The 26,074-nt window shown below is 40.0% G+C and overlaps 3 protein-coding genes across 3 annotated transcripts; 1 reads left to right on the forward strand and 2 right to left on the reverse strand.

The window, feature by feature from the left end:
* Nucleotides 1–1,137: 1,137 nt before the first annotated feature.
* Nucleotides 1,138–9,112, reverse strand: LOC125903469 (runt-related transcription factor 3-like). Its single transcript, XM_049600419.1, has 7 exons — nucleotides 8,630–9,112; nucleotides 6,763–6,817; nucleotides 3,040–3,230; nucleotides 2,210–2,369; nucleotides 1,812–1,916; nucleotides 1,661–1,726; nucleotides 1,138–1,481 (listed from the first exon to the last, which is right to left on the reverse strand). Exons 2-7 carry the CDS (start codon nucleotides 6,809–6,811, stop codon nucleotides 1,138–1,140), a joined length of 915 nt encoding a protein of 304 aa, XP_049456376.1. The 5' UTR covers nucleotides 6,812–6,817; nucleotides 8,630–9,112.
* Nucleotides 4,126–13,908, forward strand: supt3h (SPT3 homolog, SAGA and STAGA complex component). Its single transcript, XM_049600418.1, has 12 exons — nucleotides 4,126–4,186; nucleotides 6,602–6,705; nucleotides 9,361–9,445; nucleotides 11,333–11,419; nucleotides 11,696–11,792; nucleotides 11,974–12,125; nucleotides 12,328–12,403; nucleotides 12,531–12,643; nucleotides 12,977–13,081; nucleotides 13,209–13,337; nucleotides 13,551–13,640; nucleotides 13,786–13,908. The coding sequence occupies exons 2-12, from the start codon at nucleotides 6,614–6,616 to the stop codon at nucleotides 13,825–13,827; spliced, it is 1,068 nt and encodes a 355-aa protein (XP_049456375.1). The 5' UTR covers nucleotides 4,126–4,186; nucleotides 6,602–6,613; the 3' UTR covers nucleotides 13,828–13,908.
* Nucleotides 13,909–14,030: 122 nt separating this feature from the next.
* Nucleotides 14,031–25,452, reverse strand: cdc5l (CDC5 cell division cycle 5-like (S. pombe)). Its single transcript, XM_049600815.1, has 19 exons — nucleotides 25,231–25,452; nucleotides 23,148–23,251; nucleotides 22,856–23,017; nucleotides 22,526–22,653; nucleotides 22,100–22,199; nucleotides 21,810–21,936; nucleotides 21,615–21,706; nucleotides 21,309–21,453; nucleotides 20,525–20,716; nucleotides 19,799–19,947; nucleotides 19,542–19,713; nucleotides 19,201–19,365; nucleotides 18,485–18,565; nucleotides 17,721–17,972; nucleotides 17,381–17,488; nucleotides 17,179–17,268; nucleotides 16,960–17,091; nucleotides 16,482–16,562; nucleotides 14,031–14,466 (listed from the first exon to the last, which is right to left on the reverse strand). Exons 1-19 carry the CDS (start codon nucleotides 25,273–25,275, stop codon nucleotides 14,353–14,355), a joined length of 2,439 nt encoding a protein of 812 aa, XP_049456772.1. The 5' UTR covers nucleotides 25,276–25,452; the 3' UTR covers nucleotides 14,031–14,352.
* Nucleotides 25,453–26,074: the final 622 nt, after the last annotated feature.

Raw genomic sequence — 26,074 nt, forward strand, 5'->3', positions numbered from 1 at the left:
CATTTTCTCCTTCAATACATCTCATTATTAAACTTTACTACTACATTAGAGTACATACTTTTAAATTGATCCATTATAGGCAAAATACATGTGTGGAGAATATTTATACATTTATGTAATAATACTAATTATTATTATAATTATAACAATCAAACAAAATAAGATATCTTTCAAATTTACTGTGTTTATTCAACATAAATAAAATGAAGGGCTTAGGTGTTTAAAAATAAAATAAAATAAAGGAACTGTGTATAAAAATGAAAGCATAGAATAAGTAAAATGAATTCTAATATTTTTTTAAATAATAAATATTATTAAGGGTGTTTATGCAACAAAGAATACAGTAAATGGATTTAGTATTTCTTTTCTAGGCTTTTATTCCTGTAAATGTGGAATTGAATTACGCGATTCTAAACAATTAAAAAAAATAATCATTATAATATATCTTTCAACTGTACTGTTTTTATGCAACATAAATAAAATGAGGGGCTTAAGTGCTTAAAAAAACATACATTAAAATCGTAAAACAATTATCATAAATAATAAAATAATACATTTAAATAAATAATTATTATAATACATAATTAATGAAAAAATAAAATGAGGGAACTGTGTATTAAAGATAAAGGCATAAAATAAGTTAAGTTTTTTATTTTTTAAATTTTTAATATTAACATTATTAAGAAATTATATTTAAAATAAAATATTTTCAGTGTTTTCATGCAACAAAAAATTATAATAAATGGATGTAGTATTTCTTTACTCGACTTTTATTCCTGGAAATGCGGAAATAATGAATATCAAAAGATATGGCTGGCAAGAATTAGCACAAATGCAGTGGTAGGGCTGTGGTATTTAAAATTAATATATAAATAAATTAAAATAAAATAAATATATCAAATCAAATGACAAAAGATAGGGTTGGTATAGTAGCCTAGATAAATACAACAAATAAAACCCTAATAAATACACGTTTTCATGACAAAGTAATAAATAAGAGCATCATAATCACTGCAAACAAAGTTAAAGTGTAAAGATGTATTTTCACAGGTGGGTTTCAGAGCCAAAAACAAAGTAAAAAATTCCCAAAACTCGTAAAATATTTTATTTTCAGATGATGTATAAAACATCCAGCTATCAATAAGGCCTCCAGACAGGCTCCTCCCCTCTTATAGAAAGACACGCCCCTTCAATATAATTGGTCAGCGCTGTGACGACACTGCGGTCTTCCCCCATGTTTTGGAGCGGTTGGTTCGGTCCGTAGTAGAAGCTGCCTGCTTGGAAGGGACCATTGTGGCTCAGCGGAGGGGGAGGAGGAGGAGAGGACAGGTATGAACTGTACGGTGTCGGCTGGGCGGAGTAGGAGAGAGGAGGCAGGTGGTGCATTCTGGGACCTGGGGTGAAGGAGGAGGTCAGAGAGGTCACCTGACCCAGGAACGGCGGCTCATTGGTCCACAGAGAGGAGGTGAAGGATCGACAGTCTGCAGAGAGACACGAGATGATACAGGACATAAAAGAATTAATTCAAGGTCCAGAACTTTTGACTGCATCACATGGTCTTCTTCAGCTGATGGAGTTTGTTCAGTGGTAATATCAGTCGTGGCCCGTCTTTACGACAAGTTATTATTTTAATTAATAACTGAGGATATAAACAAACGACCTGAGGATGCAGAGCTGCTGCAGGACGACCTGAACACTCCTGACTTCACCTCCTTCTGTCTCTGTCCTGTCCAGAGAGACGCAGAGCAGAGTAACTCACACTGAAATCTTTGTATGAACCCTTCATATCATTTTCTTCTGTGTGTACTGACGTCTTGGCAGCCGCTGTCCGTCCACAGTGACCTTGATGGCTCTGTGTAAGGTGGCGATCTGAGGTGGCGAGGTCAGCACGTTGATGGAGAGTGTGAAACTCTTACCTGGAGGAAAAAAACCACACACGTATACAGGAACATTATTGGGGCTTGTCTTAAATCAGTTTTTCAATCTCTCAAACACATGACATCATCTGTCCTCAGCCCCTCACCAGATATGGTTTTTAGGGAGGAGCTGAATCAAAGGATAGAGCCAGTGGCGTAAGGTCATAACAACGGGCCCCAGTGCACGCTATTAAGACGGGCCCTAAGGCACGCTAGGTACTAGTTATGCACCTAGCTGCCGTATAATCTTATCATCACACGATCAAATAGAGACGTGACTTGTGTCCGTCTACCTCTGCCGCTGCGACCTATGAAGCGGAGGTCGTTGAAGTGGGCGTATCCTTGCTTCATGGTCGCTGTGGCGTTGCGAAGCTCGGCGCTGCAGTTGTCGTCATTGCCGGCCATCACCGTGACCACCACACCGTCTGGCACGTCGTTGCCCACGGCAACCACCTGGAGGATGGAGAGAGGTTAGGACTGGTCCTTTACCTGAGCAGAAGGGAATCGTACAGAGTCTCAGCAACCTGGTGTCAGTCTGAGGGCGTCGAAAACTGGCGCTTGGTCAGTGACTTCTGGCGTCAGACACTGAGAAAAAGAGCTGTTGTTTCACATCAGCATGATACACGATGTTGTTTAATGGTGCCCGGCGGTGTCAGGGGGAATTTGGCAGGGCGACAACAAAAGTTGAGGTGGCGAAAGTCCAAGTAGGGCGGGCAGGAGAGGTGGTGGATGGGTCCACAAGAGTATAAAGCCAAGCCCTGTTCTTTTGTCTTAAACGCAACCACGTGGGAAAAAACATCAGTTGGCAGTGTTGTACCGACGTCATGCTTTTATTTTGAAAGAGACTGTATCAAACTGTACATTTCCTGTGAAAACAGAAGTGTATTTTGAAAACAGACAATGCATGTAACAGGCTGAAGTTGACACGGCGTCCCAGAACGTCAACAACCAACACACCCAGGGTACCTTGGACGCCATATGTGGACGTGGAAAGTCCATGACCAAACATGGACATGTGACGAGAATATGGTCAGCTGAGCGAGTGTCCCCATGACATGTGATGACCTTTAACTTTATTACCAGACAGACAGACAGACAGACAGACAGACAGATCACTACTGACCGTGAAGGCTCTCGGCAGGGTCTTGTTACACCTCCAGTGCTGCGGCAGGCTGCTGCACAGGAAGTTGGGGCTGTCTGTCTGTACTAGGCCTCTGGGTGGCGCCGTGCTGCGCTGGTGGAGGGACCTCACCTCCTGGTCGTCCAGTTGGCGGTTGGCGGGAGACGGTGTTGGCCGACGCTTCACCACAGGCTCTGAGAGGGAGCAACAGAGAGACGGAACGATTTTGTCTTTTTACCTTTGTTTGTTGAATAAATTCACCAAATTCAAATTTGCTGAAATCCAAATTACTGTGGTGACAGAGTCTGTACCTGCGTTCATGCCTTGTGTTAATGGCTATTGCATGGAGGGGGGAACATATACAACAGGGAGTCTGCCACCAAAACGTTTGAAACATCCAACACTTAATTTCCTTCAAACTGGTGAATTTTTCTGCACCAGTTTACTGCGTAAATGTCTTTATTTTTATCAGAATAAAAGTTCATGTTGTTACTGAGGGTTACAAATGAATAAATATTAACCTGCATCCCCCCGACACAGATGTGAAGGCTTTTGTTCACAACTCAAAAAGGATTTACAATGTTTTTAAAACACAATACTGAGCTGTTTTATGGTGTAGACGTTTAATCATAAGGTCTGTATTTGTTTTATAAGCATTTCCAAAACATTTCTTGTTCAGCAAACAACTCCCTTGTTTCGTCAAGAGCAGCAATAGATTTAGATCATTTCAGTTTAATATGTTCTATGTGTGACTTCAATCATAGTTTATATATGATATAATATATTATCATGTAAAATATATGTGTGTGTGTGTGTGTGTGTATATTTATTATTATATATAATATAATGTAATATATGTATATATATTACATTATAGTATTTTATATTATTTTATTTATAATATAATATAATATAATGAATGATATTATTTATTTACTTTTTCCATTAGTGATAACATAATAATTTCCCTTTCTGCTGTTTAATAACCACAGGTGAGACGTCTCAGGACGTTTTAAACCAGAAAGCACAGAAAACTACAACTACCAAGTTCCCACGCTTTGTTATATTGTGACGTCATCAAACCGCGCCAAAACAATCAACTCGGTAAACGTCCACAGGAGCAGCAGCAGCGTTTTGTGGAGCGAATCAGGTGCTTATTTTAATCTATTTTAGACTGTTCTCACCCTCTGTTCTTCCTCCTCCTCTTCATCCTCCTCTTCATCCTCCTCCTCCTCTTCCTCCTCTTCCTCCTGTCTGTGTGTCTCTTTCATCTTGTGAGCTTTGTGTGTGATTGACCGCAGTGTTTGAATAGGAGGGAACTATATTATCATTCAGATTTCACTGCCGGAAGGGAAGTTAGTGCGGTCACACCACCTGTCCCCTCTGTGTGTGTGTGTGTGTGTGTGTGTGTGTGTGTGTGTGTGTGTGTGTGTGTGTGGTCATTTGGCTCAGACTGACTCTGTTTGGGGTCAATTACCCAAAAATGGCGGAGCGTAACGTTACAGTACGGACTATACGACACCTGTGTGTACACCTGGATGAAACCAGCGGTGGAAGAAGTATTCAGTTACTGTACTGAAGTCAAAGTACTGATACCACACTGTGACAATACTCCACTACAAGTAAAGTACTATCATACAACAGGTAGTTTGATTGGACAGGAAGTGCTCCGTGTTACACAGCACTGGGACTTTTAACTCTGCATGTATCACTCCGCCGTCCAGGTGTTCTGCGCCGTTAATTACATTAATTAGTCCACAGTAAGAGTCAGTGACACAAACATTGCTCCGCTACATGAAACATATGACCACATATAACATTTGAGTTCAATAATAAATGATCAGAAAATGACAAAGGGACGGTAACGGTCACTGTGACCCTCAGGTGTGTTCACATCATCTGTTACCAGACTGTAACCAGGTAATGTTAATTAACAAATGTAGAACAAAGATTTGTTTCAGAATGTAGAGTCAATTTATGGAGTGGTTTAGAAACGGAAATCAAATTAAAACAACATTTAAACACAAGATGATGAACACATATACAACTGAAGTAGGGCCTGACCGATTTATCGGCCGATCACAGCCATTAGAGAATAATCGACAGAGAATAATAATTGACAGCGATGTTAACTTAGAAATAATGTCCTTGTGTTATTAATTCATGTGACGCTCCACAGTCACCCCAGTGACCCAACAGCAGAGTGAATTTTGTTCAAATTGTTCATATGCTGCTTGTTCCATAAATAAAAGTATCTGAAAATAATAAAATGTTCTTCCTTCAATTTATATCTTTGTAACGAGTGTTTGAACTATATTTAAGACATCAAAAGCAGGTATTTCGGGTTTTTTTAAATTGAAAAACATAAAATCAGCTGATATATCAGATTTTTTTATTCCATAATATCGGAATCGGCATTGGCCCCAAAAAATCCATATCAGCCGGGCCCTAAACTGAAGTGTGAACACCAGAGTGCGTGTGAAATGTGTTGAGGAACTTTGGGTTGGCAATAGGCCGATATAACGTATACTGTAAAGCTTCAGTTAGTAGCCCCGGCTATTATTTGCTTAAACCACTGAACTCACCAGGCCTACATTTGGGACGGGCCTCTAATTCCTTTCACACAAAACTGTTGCTGAGCAAAGATCAGGAAACATGATCAAGTTGTTTATTTAAACCCGAATGAATATTCAGCCACAGGCCTCATGTCTGAGATATTTGCTGAACCTTTTGAAACCTGGATCGACTTCAGTTTTTCTTGTGCTGCGTTTAGACGTCCTTCACAAACATTTGTTTTTACCTGGAGCAAATTGGTTTGATTTCTCTTGAAAACATGGAAAAAAGGGCAATGAGAAGACATGTCCTGCAAATTGCAAGAAATGATTAGATTTAGAAAATTGTAAAAGAAAAAAAGGCTCAGAAAAAAGTCCATGAAACTGTATTTATAATTATCATAACAATATATTTAAATTTGTTACAGAATTTTTTATTATTTTAATTTATTATTTTATTATTTAATTTAATGCAGTTATTATTTTATTATTTTGTAGGTCATAGTTTATTATTTTTATTTCTGTTTTTTTATAAATACTTTTGTTTTGTTGCTAATTTTTTTCAGGTAATTTTCTTGTATTTATTTTTTTACTATTTTTTTGCTCATGGTGAAAATACTCCACTGCAATGAAAAGTTCTTTCATAAAACCTCAAAAACTAACTTAAATAAAAGTCTGAAAGTATTATCAGAAAAATGTGCTTAAAGTATCAGAAGCATTGATTCTACAGTTAAATGTTTCCTGTCAGTGTTTTGCTGCATTAATGTTGAATATTACTGCTGTAGATGTTTCAGGCTGTGCTCATGTGAACTCCTTCAGTTTAATCTACAGCAGCAGATCCTGTACGACCATCCTCTCTGAAACATTTTACTAAATCTGAGTCTCAGAGTGCAGAATATATTCATGTGATGTGATATCGAGCTTCTTAAGTTGATTTAGATTTTTTAGTTTTAATGCAGTTTGTTTGTTTATTGTTTGTTTGTTTATTTCTCTGTTTGTTTTCATGTCGTCAGGCGGCTGTGGTTATGAGCAGTCCCATGGCGGGCTCCGCAGCCTCCAGTTCAAAAGACCGTCCAGCCTCCAGGACCAGTTTCATCCCAGAGCTGCAGAGCATGATGTAAGACACACACACACACACACACACACACACACACACACACACACACAGACTCACCCCAGTACAGCATGGGGCTGCTGCTGCTGAACAGACTGTTTGAAGCCATAGAAACCTGTTGAACAGACGACAGAAAGTTTCAGCTCACGATACTCAACAAAAACCAAACTGCCTCCAGGAAATAAAACAGAGACACAAACGTCTTAAACCAGCCCGCGACACTTCATTTTAATACATCATGTCACACACTCACAGCATTTATAAATGAAGCTAAAGTAAATAAAAAGGCTCTGCTGTCTGTTGTTTTTATTGTCTGTACCGAGGGAACGTACTGAGTATTTATGTCTGCAGCTTCTTATCAGTGGACTCTTCTGCAGAAGGACTTAAAGTTGCACTCACTGGTTGTGATGATTCTCTTATAACATATGTGAACATAATGAGATTACCACAAAGAATAAATTATGTGTTTTATGTTGCGTGTTTTAGAGCTGTATGTTTTCATTTTGTATTTTTATGTAGTCCGTCTGTGACTTTATGTTGCTGCCTGTCTCGACCAGGACACTCTGAAAACAGAGATTTTTAATCTTGAGTTTTTTTTCTGGTTAAATAAAGTTGTTGAATATGATAAAAATAAATACAGCAAGTACACAATAAAGTCCATTAACATGAAGTCTGTGTGACATGAATATCCACATTTTGCAGTAATAATTATTATTATAATAAGAAACCTAATTCATGAGACACTTTTTGAAACAAAGGTACAAAGTGCTTTACATGGTTGAACCCAGATTTAAAACAATGCCGCGTTTAGGCAACACTGAGTCAGGCACTGTTAGAAATACTAAAACAACCTCCAACAATAAAGATAGGTACCTGTACGAGCCATGAAGTGTGAATAACATATGTTCGTTTAAATGAAATGAAATTCATATCCAGACATTATCGAAAACATAAGTGATGCTCCCTTTTGATTTTGTAATCTCTTGTAATTTCCTGTGGTTCACGTCAGACTGAAGTTACTGTGCCTACAGCTCATTTGTGTGTGTGTGGGTTTTTTTTGATATTCAGAGCGAATGCCACTAGAATACCAACAATGAAACAGTCAAATGAAAAGAAAGAGCTGAAATGAATTTGTGATACATCTATGAGTCGATCGACACAAAATTAATCAGAAAATTAATATTGTTATCAATTTTTTTGTAATCTATCAACATTTTTGAGAAAAGAAATAGATAGTATTAATTCTTAATTAAAAGACTTTGCAGTATTTCTTTGCATTAAACTGAATATCTTTGACACTGAGAAGACGTCGCCTCGAGCTTTATGAACTGTGATTTATTTTTCACCATTTTCTGACATTTTATAGAGCAAACAATTTATCAAGGAAATAATTATCAGATGAATTAATAATAGTGTTCTGCTTTGCAGCAGAGGAAACACTGAAATATTGTAAAGTTTAACAAAAAATAAAGTACTTTTTTTATCACAAGATAGAGTCAGTTTGAAATGAATCTTCTGAGATTATGAGTAGATGATAAAAAAGTAGACAAATGACAAAGCAGATAATTCACACATATTCACACTTATATTTTCATTTTTACTACATTTACACCTTTTTATCTGCACAGGAAAGAAAAGAAACAAGTAATTGTTCTTCTGTCACAAACTCGATCTGTCTCTGGGTTTTTAAAAACGAGCCACCTGTGATGCGATGTGTGTGTGTGTGTGTGTGTGTCTGTGTGTGTGTGTGTGTGTTTTGGGGTACTCACCTTGTGATGTGTGTGTGTGGGCCGCAGAGAGACGTGTTGGTGGTCAGAGAGGCTGAAACCAAACTAAACCCCAAAACCTAAAACCAACGCTCAGCCTGAAGCCAACCTCCGAACCTGAGGCCAACCTGCCCACAACCCCAAACCAAAGCTGTACTCACCTGTGTGACTGATGGCTGCAAACAGCCAATCGCAGCGCAGATAAGCAGGGGGAGCGGCGAGACCACGAGGGGGGCTGTGTGTCGTTTGAATAGATGGAGACACGGAGAGAAAGAGGAGAAATGAGAGAAGGAAAGAGCTTCAGGATGTGGGTTTAGGTCAGACTGCCGTCGTGGAAGTGGCTTTTCTGGATGCAAATTGAGGTTTGACCAGATTGTGGCCTGTTGACACCAGTGTGTGTGTGTGTGTGTGTGTGTGTGTGTGTGTGTATGTGTGTGTGTGTGAGGGTCAGAGTGGAGGACGAGGCAGGTAGAGAAAGAGATAGACAGACATGTACATATACATTCACAAGCTCTGTGTTTATTTGGACGGCAACATATTTGTTATTTTGTCACAGTGACTTTAATTCTGTCGTTATTTTTTATTCTGTTTTAAAGTTGCACATGTTTTGTCACTGACAGGCTCAGATTGTTATTGTAAGTGTCTGACAGCGTTATGAAAGGACCCCTACAGAGATAGAGCTTTGTGTTAGAGAGTAAGATCCTTTTTGTTTGAGCAGAAATTAACTAATTAAATGGAGTCTGGCATGTTTGGTGATGGCTTCTTCAGGGATGCTCTTAAACAATAAGGATCTTTCTCTTTATCAAACAGCTCTATCTCTGTAGGGATCCTTTCCATAAGCTGTCAGACACTGAGAATAACAATCTGCGTGTGTGTGTGTGTGTGTTGTCAGGTTTGCTCTGGGAGACGCTCGCAGGCCGCTGCACGAGACGGCAGCTCTGGTGGAGGACATCGTGCACACACAGCTCATAACTATGGTAAATCTGTTACATACAGATTCAGCTGTACACAGACACAACAGGGCCGGTTGTACAAAGCACCTTAAGCCTCCTCCTCAAGGTTTCCTTAAGTTTTCCTTCTTATCTTGGCCTTATACTTAAGGAATTGCTTAAAGTTCAGTAAACTAATAGAGGACCTTAGCAACCAAAGTAAGGACAAAAACACAAGGTACCTCTGACTACGTGTTCACGGCAACATGGCTGAGTTTATGGTGATCAAAGAGGAAGGAATGAAGGCGTCCTGAGAAGAGTCCTGCGACCAGGAGAACCTGATGGACACCCTGAATGATGGGTGATTGATGTTACACTATAAATTTGACAGGAAGTCAATTTATGATTTGTCCGAACGCCTGGAGTTGGAGCTCTCAATTTTCCAAAGCTGTGCTCTTCCAGCCTCGTTACAGAATGATTGCTCTGCAGTTTTATGCACCCTGATCTTTCCAATCAGTTACTGGCGAGGTGTTTCATGTACACAAGTCAACGGTGTGCCATGTCAGTCACTGGGTTTCAAATGCCCTCACCCATCTGTTGAACGCCGTGGTGAAGTTCCCGTCTAAACGTTGCAGTTTCCTCCCACGTTCGTTGCTTCATGTTTGCTGTTATTTTCAGATCAGATTTACTTTTCAGTTTGTTCTTTCTTTTATTGAATTCCTCTGGAAGTCTGATTGTTTCCTCCTCCGACCTGTTTGGTTTTCGTTTCTTCTTCTGCCATTTTTTTTTACTATCAGGCCGACTGTGACACGATACTTAGCTACGATAACAGGCAGCCTATCACAAGCACACGTTCAAGTAAACAAATGGTCTCCATGGAAACAGCAGAGTTTTACTGCTGTAAAATCTCTTCCAGTGCAGTAAATGACTGAACGTCTTTCCCTTGACTTAGGAAACTTTTTAAGAGATTCTGTGCAACACCCTTAAGTAATCTCCTTAGCTAAGGAAAAATATGCCTTATGTGTCACACTTAAGGAGCAAACTTACGGTGCTTTGTGCAACTGTTTTTTGTCCTTAAGTATGACACTTAAGGCTTAATTTCTCCCTAGCTTAAGGACTTCCACAGTTGCACAGAATCCCTTAAAATGTTTCCTTAGTTTAGGAGAACCATTAACTCGCTTACCGTGTTGAAAGAGATTTTACAGCAGTAAAAGTTTCCATTGAAATTGTTTGTTTGCTCGGACTGATGCTTGCGATGCCTGTTATCGTCTCACTAAGTTGTTTTACAGTTATAGTTATAGATAAGGAAAAAATTGCAGAAGAAAAGAAGACAAGAAAACCAGCCTGGTCAGAGGAGGAAAGATGAAACCTCTGGCAGAACACAATCATAGAAAGCACAAACTGCAAAATTAATCTGATCCACAAATACCAGAAAACAGAAAACGAAATTAATTCAGTCAAAATCTAAAGTGTAAAATCAGAAGTGTATCCATCAGGTTCTCCTGGACGCAGAACACTCTGCTCAGGGTGTGTTAGTTTTTTTCATTCATCATAAACTTGGTGATGTTGCAGTTAAGACAGAGTTGGGTTTTATATTTTACCTTTGGTCGCTAAGGTCTTTTGTACAATGGTCTAAAGATTCCTTAAGTATAAAACCAAGACAAGGAGAAAACCATAAATACCTTACTGAACATTTTAAAGAAACCTTAAGGAGAAGACTTAAAGGTGTTTTGTGCAACTGATTTTATTCTGAGGAAACCTGAACTTAGACTTTAAGGAAAATCTTAAGGCTAGTTACACAAAGCAACCTGATCTTTTACTTACGTTACCTAAGTGACTATAGCAATAACTTAAAATAACTAGAAATATTCTGCTGTGAAAATGGGTGTAACTTCTGCTCTATGATGCACATCTAACTGATCACTTATTCATCAGCTGCATCAGGCCTGCGAGGGCGCAGCTCTCCGTGGGTCGAGGGTCATTTCAGCTGAGGACATCCTGTTCCTGATGAGGAGGGACAAGGTAAACACACACGGAAAGAAAAAATTGTTTGTAAAGATTAGTTTTATTGAAAGAAACTCAGTTTACAGTACAATATTTAAGCTACCTAAACATTTTGATTTGTTCTTGATAAAATAGGTTTATAATAAAAATAAAAGGAAAACACGCATGTGCAGAAACACGGGAGGAAAGTAGCTGTAGAATAAAGGTTAATACTTTTAATTTTAATTCATCTCACGTTCTTTTTCTCCTCTTTACTCCCTCTCTTCTCCTGTCTGCCTCCATGTCTCTGAGCAGAGGAAGGTGGCGAGGTTGTTAAAGTATCTCCAGTTTAGAGATTATAAATCCAAACTACTCAAAACTCTGGAGGACGAAGAACCGCAGCAGGAAGTCGGTACATGCTCGCTCACACACACACACACACACACACACACACACACACACACACACACACACACACATTATCATCATCATCATCACATCCACAACATTTTAAAAGTGGATTTATCAAAATGTAATCATGAAACAGAGACTTGGTTTTTGTTTTATTTTATGTCTCCGTCATGTGTTTGCAGACAGGTCAGGTGCTGCCGGTGGCGTCGGCGGCAGTAACCAGCGGAGGCAGCGATTAGCTCAGGATTTCCTGGTGTGGATGGATCAGACTGGCGAGCTTTTGTCATTGGCTGAGCGGCAGGAAGTGGACCCTGTCAAACAGGAGCGGTTGGAGGTCAGCAGTCGTCACGACGTTGGCAGCATCTGTAATGTTCATGACAACTGGCGACACTGATTTGACTGTAGACGACAGTAAATTTAACTCATATTTAAGACTGATGATGATATTCATTCTTAATGTGTGTGTGTGTGTGTGTGTGTGTGTCTGTGTGTCTGTGTGTGTGTGTGTGTGTGTGTGTGTCTGTGTGTGTGTTCAGCGTTTAGAGCGTCAGACTCGAATCATGGACCAGGCTCAGTACTCTGAGTTCTGTGAGAGTCGACAGCTCAGCTTTGGTAAGATTGGAATTAATTATGTCTCTGTAATAATCCCAGTTTCAGGATTTCGATATAAGCAAATAATAATAGTAACAATAAATAATGTGTGTGTGTGTGTGTGTGTGTGTGTGTGTGTGTTATCCAGCTAAGAAAGCATCAAAGTTTCGGGACTGGCTCGACTGCAGCAGTTTGGAGCTGAAACCAAACAGCATCTCCATGGAGATCCTGTCGTACCTGGCCTATGAGACCGTTGCTCAGGTAACATGTTGCGTCATGATGTCACAGATATCCTGATAAAGATCCAGTTTGTAGGATTTAGGGAAATGGAATATAATATAATTAATGTGTTGGAGCGGGAGAGACCTCTGAAGATAATTCAGCTCCCAGTAAAATCCATCTGAACAATACACACTGAGGAGTTCTAGCCAGAAGAGTTTCAGCTGGTTGCAGTGTGCACTCCTCACCACTAGATGCCACTAAATCCCTCTAAATCTGACACACTGAACCTTTAATGTCTCAACATACTTTATTTGTGTGTCTTTAAAAACGTTTTCAGTGTTATAAAATCTTTCTGTCATTCTCCTCCTACAGATCGTGGATTTGTCTCTGTTGGTAAAACAGGAAATGACTGCAAAATCAAATCCCATCAGTCATGTGATCTCTGCCAGCTACATCCACTACAACACACCCACTGAGGTACACACACACACACACACACACACACACACAGATGCAATGATATCACATTCAGTTGTTTTCAATCACTAAATCCACAGTCAAAAGTGAGTCAATAACACCTGTCCTCCATCTTTCTCTCTACCAGGTAAAGAAGGATCCAGACTCACCTGAAGCCACTCCCCCTTCCACTCCAGGCTCCTCACACTCCTCAAAACCCCTCCTGCAGGGTAACGGCAGTCTGGACGGCCGAGCAAGACAGAGGAAACGCAAAAAGGTGTGTGTGTGTGTGTGTGTATATGACGTTATTGTGACATTTTTGACAACATACTACACTATGACGTTTATATCACATTTTGGACGACATGCTATACAATGTTAGAAAATGTGGTATGTCGACCAAAATCATGAAAAAAAGTCATACTATAGCATGTCGTCCGAAATGTGATAAAAACGTCATAGTATATTTTCTAATGACATGACGTTTCAGAGCTGCCCAGCTTCAGTGGAGCCTCCCAGTGGAGCCATCCAGCCCTGTCACATCAGAGAGGCTATCAGAAGATACAACTACAGACACACAGTATGTACACACACAAGATGGCTAATGTGCACATCGAGTTGGGTGCAGGACACAAACAGAACATGTCTTCTTTAACTTCACACACCTAATTCAGTGAGAGCGGACGTTATTTTAAAACGTATCCCCCTTTCTTTCTCTCTCTCAGAGTGCCTACTGGAGGAGTGGGATGGCTTTCCTCACCTGCTGAAGATGCAAGACATTCTCACACATACCTGCACAAATAGTTTACTTTTCTTGTTCCTTTGTTGTAATAAAGATTTTTCAGCAAGCCTGTATTTGTTAATCATTCTGTTTCTGAGAAATACACAGTTAGCTTTGTTAAATCTTGAAGTTACATTGTACAGTGTGTGCCTTTGTAAAATCTTATCCCAAAATAATACCTGCTGCAACTTTTGAATTGTTGAAAAGAAACTTTATTGGTCACTAATACAGAAACACAAGAGACTACTGAGCATGCTCAAAACTCAGCTTGTGACATCATAGCAACATGAGCACATGGAGGTGGGGCTTCTCTCTGGAATTGCCTCAAATATTGAAGAAGAAAAAAAAAAGAATGACAGAAGAGTTGAATATGATGGCTCAGAGGGCGGAAAAGCAAGAAAACTTGTGTTCATCTGTGTTGGTTTCTCAGAGCTTCTGTTAGCTTGATATCAATGTCTCCATGATGAGTGTGTGTAGCATGTGTGCATGAATTAATTAGCGTTAATGTGGCTCAGTATTTCTGAGCACTGTTGATGAGTGCCTCCCTCTCCATCAACAGCTCTCCATATCTCTGCTGAAGTTCTCGTTCTCGCTCCATCTGCCTCTCCACGTCCTCCCGCAGTGCCTGAAACACACACGGAAAGGTGATGTCATACAGCAGCTCACGCTAGTTTAGTAAAATGTCATGTCGCCCAAAATGTGATAAAAACGTCATAGTATAACATGTCGCCCAAAATGTGATAAAAACGTCATAGTATAGTATGTTGTTAAAAATATGATGAAAACGTCATAGTATATCATGTCGTCCAAAATGTGATAAAAACGTCATAGTATAGCATGTCGCCCAAAATGTGATAAAAACGTCACAGTATAGCATGTCGTCCAAAATGTGATAAAAACGTCATAGTATAGCATGTCGTCCAAAATGTGATAAAAACGTCATAGTATAGCATGTTGTTAAAAATATGATAAAAACGTCATAGTATAGCATGTTGTTAAAAATATGATAAAAACGTCACAGTATAGCATGTCGCCCAAAATGTGATAAAAACGTCATAGTATAGCATGTCGTCCAAAATGTGATAAAAACGTCATAGTATAGCATGTTGTTAAAAATATGATAAAAACGTCACAGTATAGCATGTCGTCCAAAATGTGATATAAATGTCACAGTATAGCATGTTGTTAAAAATATGATAAAAACGTCATAGTATAGCATGTTGTTAAAAATATGATAAAAACGTCATAGTATAGCATGTCGCCCAAAATGTGATAAAAACGTCATAGTATAGCATGTCGCCCAAAATGTGATAAAAACGTCATAGTATAGTATGTTGTTAAAAATGTGATAAAAACGTCACAGTATAGCATGTCGTCCAAAATGTGATATAAATGTCATAGTATAGCATGTCGCCCAAAATGTGATAAAAACGTCATAGTATAGCATGTCGTCCAAAATGTGATAAAAACGTCATAGTATAGCATGTTGTTAAAAATGTGATAAAAACGTCATAGTATAGCATGTTGTTAAAAATATGATAAAAACGTCACAGTATAGCATGTCGCCCAAAATGTGATAAAAACGTCATAGTATAGCATGTTGTTAAAAATATGATAAAAACGTCACAGTATAGCATGTTGTTAAAAATATGATAAAAACGTCATAGTATAGCATGTTGTTAAAAATATGATAAAAACGTCATAGTATAGCATGTCGCCCAAAATGTGATAAAAACGTCACAGTATAGCATGTCGCCCAAAATGTGATAAAAACGTCATAGTATAGCATGTTGTTAAAAATATGATAAAAACGTCACAGTATAGCATGTCGCCCAAAATGTGATAAAAACGTCACAGTATAGCATGTCGCCCAAAATGTGATAAAAACGTCATAGTATAGCATGTTGTTAAAAATATGATAAAAACGTCACAGTATAGCATGTCGTCCAAAATGTGATAAAAACGTCATAGTATAGTATGTTGTTAAAAATGTGATAAAAACGTCATAGTATAGCATGTCGTCCAAAATGTGATAAAAACGTCATAGTATAGTATGTTGTTAAAAATGTGATAAAAACGTCATAGTATAGCATGTCGCCCAAAATGTGATATAAACGTCATAGTATAGCATGTCGCCCAAAATGTGATAAAAACGTCATAGTATAGCATGTTGTCCAAAATGTGATAAAAACGTCATAGTATAGCATGTTGTCCAAAATGTGATAAAAACGTCATAGTATAGCATGTTGCCCAAAATGTGATAAAAACGTCACAGTATAGCATGTTGTTAAAAATATGATAAAAACGTCACAGTATAGCATGTCGTCCAAAATGTGATATAAATGTCACAGTATAGCATGTCGCCCAAAATGTGATAAAAACGTCATAGTATAGCATGTTGTTAAAAATATGATAAAAACGTCATAGTATAGCATGTCGCCCAAAATGTGATAAAAACGTCATAGTATAGTATGTCGTCCAAAATGTGATAAAAACGTCATAGTATAGCATGTCGTCCAAAATGTGATATAAACGTCATAGTATAGTTACACTACAGTACGTCATAAAAACTTTGCAGTCAGTTGTATTTTCACTGGTACAGTATTTGTGTGTGTGTGTTATTAATTAAATTATTAATACCGCTTGTCTCCGGGGAATGGCAGTATCTTCTTGTTTCTTAAGCTGACTGAAGGTCTGAAGCTCTGTGGCTGACTGCTCCACCTGGTGGACAGCATAAGAACATCATCATTATTATTACAATAATGCATTTATATAACACACATAATATCTAAGAATTACACAGAGTTTCAGACACCACTACAATCTACAGTTTGTAGAGAACAGACTGTGAAGTAGGCAGCTCATCAGTTCACTCAATTTCAGGTCCGTATTTAGTGTTTTACAGAAGCATCTTTAAGCTAATTTTTCAGTGTTGCATTCTGTTACGCTGAAAATGAAGAATCAATCAATCAATTCAATTTTATTTATAAAGCCCAATATCACAAATCACAATTTGCCTCACAGGGCTTTACAGCATACGACATCCCTCTGTCCTTATGACCCTCACAGCGGGATGTCTTTTTAAGTATTAGATTTAAAACTCCATAACGTTCAGTACCTGTTCCCAGAGTTCATTGTGCTGCTTCAGGAGACCCAGAGCTCTGGACTGAAACCCTCCCAGTAGGATTTTGAGTTTCTTCTCCAGCTTGGCTGCTCTCCGTGCCTCTGCTGTCATGTGACCACGGTTCACCTGGAGGCAGACAGATACAGCGAATTCATAAAGATTTAATTCATAAAGATTTAACTGTTTTAAAATGTTGAAGTGAACCATTCTCACATCCAGCTTTTTCTCCAGGCTCTCAATTCGGTCTTTCTTTGATGCCAGGTTCGCTCTGGTGTACCGGTTCTGAGCAGGTAGATACAACACCTGCAGAAACACAGAAGCAGACATGATGAATCATCCGCTGAGCAGAAGTCTGTTTCCTGTGAGGAGGAAGGCCGTGAAAGGCTTTAGGGTCGGCTGACAGAGGGAGGCTTACCTGTCCGTAGCATTCCTCCCACACCTGACTGTAGGCCTCCATGCTGAGATCCCCGTGACCCATTCCTGCTTTCACCACCTCCATTTCTGATGCCAGTATCGCCTTCGCCTGTTTAACATCACACACACACACACACACACACACACACACACACACAACGGCATCAGTAACCGTGTCTCAAACAACACACAGCGTTTCTCTAACACGTCTTTATTACCAAACTCGTACTGAGACAGAGCAGCTGATTAATTTGAGGAACTTCTAAAGTGAAAACAACGGCGTTGGCCGTGTGTGTGTGTGTGTGTGTGTGTGTGTGTGTGTGTGTGTGTGTGTGTGTTACCTGCTCCATCTCCTCTGTGCTGATTGGTTTGTAGGAATGTGTTTCCAGGTATCCTATGTGAGAAGCGTTGTTAGACGTCGACGTGGGGCCTCTGGTTTTGCCGCGCTGCAGCTGATTGGCTGCGTTGGCTGACGGGTGGTGCAGGCAGTCGAAGTGCAGCATGGTGATCATTTCCTGTTTGATCAGCTCCTCGGCCAGCTGCAGGTCTGAGAGCGGCTCCATGGAGGCGGGGCGGAGGACGGACTCGTTAACCTGCAGAGACAGACAAGCTGACATCATCACGCTGCAATAATAATAAACATTATTGATAAAACACTTCTCTACACAAGGTTACAAAGCTGACAACAACCATAAAAACCCAGGAAGATAAAATAAAGCTACTAAAATATATAAAATGATCAAACCCCTAATCTGTAACATGCATCTCCATTGGGCGGTTATCTTCAGTGTGTGACACACGGCCTCTTGCCTGTTTACAGTCAGCTCTGTGTGTTGTCATGGATACGCTGTACACAAACCAACCAGCCAACAGTTTGAGGGCTGGTGTCGAGATGATGTCCAATTAAAAAACACAACCCACACATTTCTGGTTCAAAGGAGAAACACAACGTCTATTAACAAGTGCAAATATCACAACATCGACCTTTTTAAGAAGGCGAGTGAAGGAATGAAAGACACACAGCCCAGACAAAGACTGAATCATGTGTGCATGTACAGGCAGCCACTCTCAGCTTGATGAAACCCTCAGGAGGTGTGTTTGTTACCTCAGTGGGTCTGGGAAGGCTCCTCTGAACAGCAGTGTGTCGCAGCTTCAGCTCCTTCTCCCTCTCTGCATCCCGTAAAGCCTGAGACACACACACACACACACACATACACATAAACACACACCAGTAAACATTTGACAAACATTTGAACGACAAACACGTGGGTTTATATCATTTTGGCCTTGTTCAGACTGCCAGGCCTAATCGCTTTTTTTGGTATATTCAGATTGATTTAAGGAGGTCGGGACAGCCGGAAAAAACCCCACGCGACTAATCAGATGTCTACAAATGCGTCTCAGTCTGGACGCTCAGATCAGACTCCAAAGTGTTTTTACGAACAAAACATTATGACGACGACAATTCCAGAGTGATGAAGAGGACATGATGAACAGAAGTCTGTGCACAGGCTTGAATAAACTGTTGGGAGGGCAAAATGATGGCTCTTCATTTGTAATGCTTCAGTGCTGGAAAGCTGTGCCACCAGCATCGCTACACAGCTACTGATGCCTCCATTGTTACCACAGCAACCCATGCAGACAGGTTAGAGATGTCTGGACACATAAATCTGACGTGATTACTTGCGAAAAAGTGCGGACAGTCTGTCCTCAAGATCTGCTTTCAGAAACAAATCTGATGTGCCTGCAGTCTGATCGCAGCCTCAGTTACGCACTCATTAAAATCATATCGTCCTCCGAGCTAAACTCTAAAGCACATACCTGTTTGCGTGCTTCTACATCTGCAGAGTCCTCGATGAATCCCGTCTCTGTCTCCGTCTCTTCCAGTTCCTTCTCTGCATTTTCCGGAAGAACGATCTCAAAGTCGTTCTTGGGGACAGGAAGTGACATCAGGCCCTGCCTCAGCTGCTGCAGGCTTTCTCTTTGCTGTGTGAGAGGAGAGACGACAGGTTCATCCATTTTCTTTTTTGAGTATTATTAACCTCACAACCAGAATGTGACAGTGAGGTCTTAGATAATGTATGACTGTTTAAATTCTACATATTCAGAGTCGACAGTGAGTGTGTGTATTGACAGTACATCATGTAGAAGTGTGTATTTACCAGGTGTTTGGCGTACGCAGGGTCGGCCAGCTGCTCCTCACTGTTGATATTCAGTTTGTCTCTGAGCGGAGTGCGACCGGGGGTCAAACCTGGGGTCGCTGCCCCACGTGGGGTCATCGCTCCTCCAGCTTGAGGCGTCATGCCCTCCTGCCCCTGACCCTGTGAAGGTGTTCTGTTGGAGATGACCACAAAGGGTTAACAGTCACAGCACCACACACACCAGGGTTGTCTCAGTAAAGCAGCGACAGCGTTGTTACCTGAACGGTGTGCTGAGAACAGTGTTGGGTGTTTGTACGAGCTGCCGCTGAGGTGTGACGCCACTGAAGTCGCTCTCATGCAGCGGGGTGTTGAGGCCTCCCTTCAGAGGGGTGTCGATGTTGGTCAGAGCCATCAGGTTCTGAGCTTCCTGAAAACACAGACGGACGCAGGAAACATTAAACACAAAGTTTCTTCACATTCAAAGACGTGTGTGCACGCTGTGGATGATGAAGGATTTTAGCTCACTGATATTTGTGAGCAGAAAAAAATCAGACATATTAAAGATGTTTAATGCACTTACTCAATAAATAAATAAAACACAGAGGTAACGATGTGCTGTTTGCATTGTTTAATTGTCTCGTCCTGATGTGTTTGTTTTTTTGTTTAAAGGTCTAGAAAATGAGACTTCTTAAGAGGTTTATCCAAAAATTAAAATTTGGAAAAAAACTGGAAATAATTGTTAGAATTATTCCTAAAAGATAAATAAACACATTTTTCAGCATGGACTTTTAGTTTAGTTAGTTTTTTTTGTATGATGACCTCACAGAAATACTAAATGAGCTCTATGTACATTTGTCTGGACTCAAATTTAGACCTTACTGATCAGTGACAGGTTAGCTCAGCATAACTGTCAAATATATCCATGTAAAACATCACTGATAAAATACAGTCATCCATAAATATACATCACAACACAGATCTTGAGTGTTCACAGTGTGTGTTACCTGCAGTATCCTGTCCTGGGCAGCAGGGGTGCGTGGGGTACGCAGCCCCGTTGCCATCGCGTTGGTGACGCTGTACTCTGACAGGAGGGCGGAGGAGGCTGAGTTACCGCTTTCGCTCTCCTCTGCAGCTTGACGGGCGACCTCGCTGGCGACACCCAGTTTGACGACTTCCTCCAGTTCAGCATCACTGATCTGTGGAGAATAATAAATATAGATGAGTTCTGATTACGTTTTGGACCAGCTGCACTGACACGTTCAGACTACACGACACGAGCCTGATTATCGCCAGACGCAGTGTTGTACAGTGTCGGCTCAGCTCGTGAATGATGAGTGTCAATCCATCGTTTAATCTCATTTAGTGTGTCATAGTAGACGACATCGACGCAGCGTCTGGGGGCGCTTTATTTATTATTCCCTCTGTACTTTAATATTTTTATTTTTAATCTGCTCCTGTTTGTTCAAACTCAACACTTCCTGTGTCTGTTTCAAATTAAAAGCCTCTCATCATTTCAGCTGAGAGAATCCCTTCATTTTCTAAAAAGGTTTTTATTATTAAACATTTGCAGGAACTTCTGGAAGATTCAGTGTCTTGCTAAATTAAAAAAATTATCTGGTAAAAGACGACCAGCGATCACTGGTTGTGAACCAACATGTAGTCTGTCATGTCTGCAACATTTTGACTCCATAATCACCTAATCTGACATAGTGACTGTCTGCACGGACAGAACTGTCATGTAGTCTGAACCTGGCTTTAGTCATACAGGTGTTAGCGTGTCGTGGTTACCTGTGGTGTAGGTAAAACCAGTTTGGAGCGTTTCTTGGTGAACTCAGCCACGCCGCTGGTCTGCAGGATGGCAGATGGGAGGTCGCTCTCTTTCTTCTTCTTGATCTTCTGTTTGTCTTTCTTCCTCTCCCTCTCCTCCTGCTCACTACACACAAACACACAAAACGGTTTATGAATGAAGCACTTTCAGTTCACTGGGTGTAAGTGTTTCTGTTTCTTTCACATTGTATTTGTGTGTGTTCCCGTATCTTCCAGCCTGTGTGTGTGTGTGTGTGTGTATAAAATGTGGTGTGTGATGTCACTGACTTGCGTAGCTCTCCGTCCAAGTGCTGCTGTCTGAGTCGTTTGAAGTTTGGCTCCAGAGCGTTGTACTGCTCCATGCTGGTGTCGTAGAAACCCTGGAAGTGAAGAACATTAAACAGATGAATAAATGACAACATGAAGTTGAGCCCTGATGTTTTACTGCTGCAGGTTCTGTTTAAAATGTATTCAAACAATTACCTGAGCAGGTTTCTTCTCGAAGGGGATTTCAGCGTTGTAGTCCACTCCTCTCTTCTTCTTCCTCTTCTTCTGAACATCGATTCCTGCCGCTCTCAGCTCTCTACGCTTCTGCAGAGCAGCCAACCGTCTGCAGCAGGAAGTGAAGGACACTTAATTATGCACGCAACTTTGCAGAACATGTTGGTCAGTAACATGTTACAGTAATAATAATAATTTTCCCAAAGCATTTTTTAATGCCAACATACTTTTCTATACTTTGCAATGAGAGCACCGCATTATGTGTATCTAACCTGGCTTCCTCCAGCTGCTTCTCTCTGGCCTTCCTCTTGGCTTTCTTGCCCTGGGTGTTGGCCAGTCGAGCTCTGGCCTCTGACAGCATCTCCAGCTCATCTACACACAGAGACAGAAACACACACAGTTAATTCATTACATTTTTAGTTGCAGTTAAACCTGTTGTCTCCTGCAGCCACACACGACAGAGAGGCTGAGTTTGATTTATTTGAACTGATACGACCTATCAGAGAATGACTGCAGCATGATCTGCTACGTACTAAATTCTTCCTCAGAGTAAATGAACACTAGACTACTGGGAACGTAACAGACAACTGTGAGAGCACATAAGTGGATATTCTGAAGGAGCAGGGTGCATTCTGCATTCAGACTGAAGTTTCTGGAAAAAGCCGTCTCTCCATCATTGTTCAGGTGTGTTAACAAACCTTCGTCCATGTCCACAGGGTCGGGTCTGGCAGGTTTAGTTTCAGGATTTGGGTCGATCTCTCCAGGTTTTAGCTTCCTGGGGTCGTCTCCCACTTCTTCCTCATTGTCTCTTTGCGCTGCTTTGTCTCTGAACACATACACACAGACATGAAGTGTGAATAAACAGGAATAATCTTAATACACTTAACTGAAATTATCGAGTCACTGTGTTGCAGATTATCCCACAATCAAGATCAAGGGTCAGGGAGAGTCTGCTTTTACAATAGAGTTTATAAAAGATAAAACATATATTGGTGTTTAAATGTGTTTAAAATGATATAAAAACATACAGCAGGTATTCATAGTGCTCCAGACACTGTGCAGCAGTGCGTCCTATGATAGGAGCGATGGTCCTCCACTGAGTGGGCATCAGCTTGGCCAAATGGAGCAGCTTCTCCTCCTCCTCTCTGGACCATTCTGTTTTCTTGATGCTGGGGTCCAACCACTCGTACCTGCACACAGACACAAAACCAGAGGGGCACAACACTTATGAAGGACAGTCACAACAGATATTATCTACTTCTAAAGGTCCTGCTGTCACCTTGAAGCCTGACTGAATCACGTCTTTGTTTCAGGACTCACCATCTGGCTTTGCACTGTTTGGCAGACTTGCGGTGCAGCAGGGAAGCGATACGAGACCACTGGTTTTTCCCATATTTCATCACCGCTGCCTTGAGGATCTCATCCTGAGAGGATTAAAAAAGAGAAAGACGGGAAGAAACGCATAAGAATTATCCCATCATTCAATCAAACTTAACATACAGGAGGTCCATCCTATCAGCTGCCACCGCTCTGAACAGCCAGTCCCATCTGTCTCAGGAGGTGAAGCCTCACACTTTCATCCTAACTGACACTCTCACCTTGGACTAATATGACAAGAGAGACTTTTTGTAAACCCTCTACACACAGTGCAGTATAGAGCTGGGTGATATGGCAAGAATCAAGTATCACAATCATTTTTACCAAATACGTCCACATCAATATTGTATTGTTGACTATTAATGCGTTCACAAAATATTCATTTAGTTTTTTGTTTAGAAAGTTCAGAAAATTACATCATTTTACTATAATGTGGCCTTTAAACCAGGAAAATACAACACTTAAGATATAATGATATCCAAAACCAAAGCAGAATGTCTACAGGTATCAGACGGATTCATTTAATGCTTTTAAGACCCGTTCAGACGCCTTTTAACCAGATTTTGAACAAATCATGTTTTTCGTATTTAAGCATCGCAGGGAAGTAGTATGTATGTGGTCTTGAGCAGAGGTAAGTGTTATGTAGAGTTATGGTTATTAGAGTGAGTTGAGTTAATCTACATTTTGCCAACAGGTGAGTACAAGTATGAAGTAAAACGTCAGTATTATAGTTTTTTCAAAATAATCTTTCACAATTTTTTTTTTTAAATGGATGAAATTAGATAAAATGTTTGTAGACATTAAGACCTCACTAATTCAAATTTAAGACTATCAAATGACTTCTAAGACCTTATTGCTGTGACACTGAATTTAAGACATTAAGAAAGAAGAAACAAATTGATATAATATCAATAATATTGCCCAGCCTGAGTACAGTACAGGGAGGAATGAAATTGTGTTTCCCTGGTCCTGACGCAGACAAACAAACAAAATGAACAAATAAAAATAAGGGGCAAACATCAATATACAAAGAACAGGTACAGAACAAGATACAAGGCACAAAACAAAATATAAATACAAATAGTGTTAATATAAATAAAGGTGGTGTAAGTCAATGTAAACAAATGTAACTGTACAGTAATAGTGCTTTGTGTCTCCAGAGTCGAGACTCAATGTGGAGAAGCAGTGTTTAGTTTTTATGCTCCACATATCTGGAACAGTAAACTGCAGCTCTGCACAAACTCACTGCTTTGAAATCAAGACTTTTCTATTTGCTGCTGCCTGTTATTAAATCAGATATTTATTCATACACAGCACCGTAATTTTTACTATTCAAATAATTTCATTGATTTTAATTCCACTGAAACTTTATTCTTGTATTATATACCTGTCTAATTTCCTACCTTCTATTCTCATTAGTGAATTGCTTTTAAATGTCCTTTTATGATGTGTTTCTTTTGCCCCTCGTCTTGATGCTTCTGAGGTTTTATGTAAAAAAACTTTGAACTGCTTTGTTGCTGAAATGTGTTTCATAAATAAACTTGCCTTGTCTTTAAGTTGTTGTTTATACTACAAGTATTATGTTTCCCGTCATGCTGTGTTTAACACATAATTTATATATATATATATCATCATCTTTGTCTTGTTTGGCTCTAAGCTGTTATGTAGTTAAATATGGGGTTAATAAACTATTCCATCAAGTCATCTATTACTGTTATTCTCACTTGGCGTTAGCTAACTTGCTAACATTTGCAAAGTCTCGCAGGCTAAAATAATGGTCGCTAATCCGGTAGCCATCTTCATAGACTAAATACATTATAAATCACACATTACAACACAATCAGTGACGTTAAATAACCTCTTTAGACTCAGCAAACAGCAACACAATAAACCAAACTTGCTGCGTGAGCTACATCCACGGCTAAATCCCGTTAAGTGAGCAGCTAGCTTCATGCTAACTCCGCCTCATAGACTTGCTGTTGGTAGTTAGCATCATGCTAACGCAGCTAGCCGTGTAAACACGTACCTCAGTGTTGCGCCAGACGCCTCCTTTGATCATGATTCGCGGCATCTTGGCGGCTCGTTTCTTCCTCCTCCGTCACTCGAACTGTTGCAGCTGACTTTACACCACTTCTGGAGAAAAGTGGAGATCACAGTTTGCACTCAAACTAAATCCAACGCGAGGGAGCAACGAACACACACTACACAGGACACCGGAAGCTGGTGTGTGCAGGATTCAACTGTCCCGCCGAAATGCATTATGGGTATTATTTTTACAAGCGTTACGTCGTGTAGTGTCCCCCCCATAGACATATATACATAGACGCCGCATCGACTGCCTGAGCGCGTCCTCGCTGGCCGCCATCTTGGATGGGTCTCGCTTCGCCTCCACAGTGCATTCACTTCTATTGAGGAAGGAGCTGTATGCACAAATAAAATAGAATAACTCGCTGAATTTTCAACTGATTTTCACGCGGTTTGGTTTGTTACAAACGGCACACATGTAGTTATGATGCAGGATGCTTTCGTACATTAAAAATGCGGGATTTCATGCTTTAATACTTCCTGCAGATAGCAACAGCATGTTATTTAGATCACAACACAGTTATTCACCTCAACCTCAGAGTGGGATGGAGATATATACATATATATAGATAGACAGATAGATAGATAGACACACACACACACACACACACACACATATATATATATATATATATATATATATATACACACTGTATAAACACAATATACACAATACAAAACAGTATAGCATATTAATAAATTTATTAATGTATTTTAATAAAGAAAAAGCTCTATTGTTGATTGAGTTTATTTCTCACACACACCCACTCTCTTTTATACCCACA

Source organism: Epinephelus fuscoguttatus, linkage group LG16 (genome assembly GCF_011397635.1).
Source record: "Epinephelus fuscoguttatus linkage group LG16, E.fuscoguttatus.final_Chr_v1".
NCBI classification, from domain to species: Eukaryota; Metazoa; Chordata; class Actinopteri; order Perciformes; family Serranidae; genus Epinephelus; species Epinephelus fuscoguttatus.

What these genes read in the sequence shown, in the direction of transcription:
- cdc5l (XM_049600815.1), bottom strand. Translation starts at nt 25,275, where the DNA reads ATGCCGCGAATCATGATCAAAGGAGGCGTCTGGCGCAACACTGAG. An exon ending in TTGGACGGAGAGCTACGCAA is followed by an intron (nt 21,454 to 21,614) that starts GTCAGTGACATC and finishes GTTTGTGTGTAG; the next exon opens with TGAGCAGGAGGAGAGGGAGA. An exon ending in ATGTAGAAGCACGCAAACAG is followed by an intron (nt 18,566 to 19,200) that starts GTATGTGCTTTA and finishes TGTGTGTCTCAG; the next exon opens with GCTTTACGGGATGCAGAGAG.
- LOC125903469 (XM_049600419.1), bottom strand. Translation starts at nt 6,811, where the DNA reads ATGGCTTCAAACAGTCTGTTCAGCAGCAGCAGCCCCATGCTGTACTGG. An exon ending in CCCTGCCGAGAGCCTTCACG is followed by an intron (nt 2,370 to 3,039) that starts GTCAGTAGTGAT and finishes TCCATCCTCCAG; the next exon opens with GTGGTTGCCGTGGGCAACGA. An exon ending in CATAGGTCGCAGCGGCAGAG is followed by an intron (nt 1,917 to 2,209) that starts GTAGACGGACAC and finishes TTTTTCCTCCAG; the next exon opens with GTAAGAGTTTCACACTCTCC.
- supt3h (XM_049600418.1), top strand. Translation starts at nt 6,614, where the DNA reads ATGAGCAGTCCCATGGCGGGCTCCGCAGCCTCCAGTTCAAAAGACCGT. An exon ending in ACACACAGCTCATAACTATG is followed by an intron (nt 9,446 to 11,332) that starts GTAAATCTGTTA and finishes CTTATTCATCAG; the next exon opens with CTGCATCAGGCCTGCGAGGG. An exon ending in ACTACAACACACCCACTGAG is followed by an intron (nt 13,082 to 13,208) that starts GTACACACACAC and finishes TCTCTCTACCAG; the next exon opens with GTAAAGAAGGATCCAGACTC.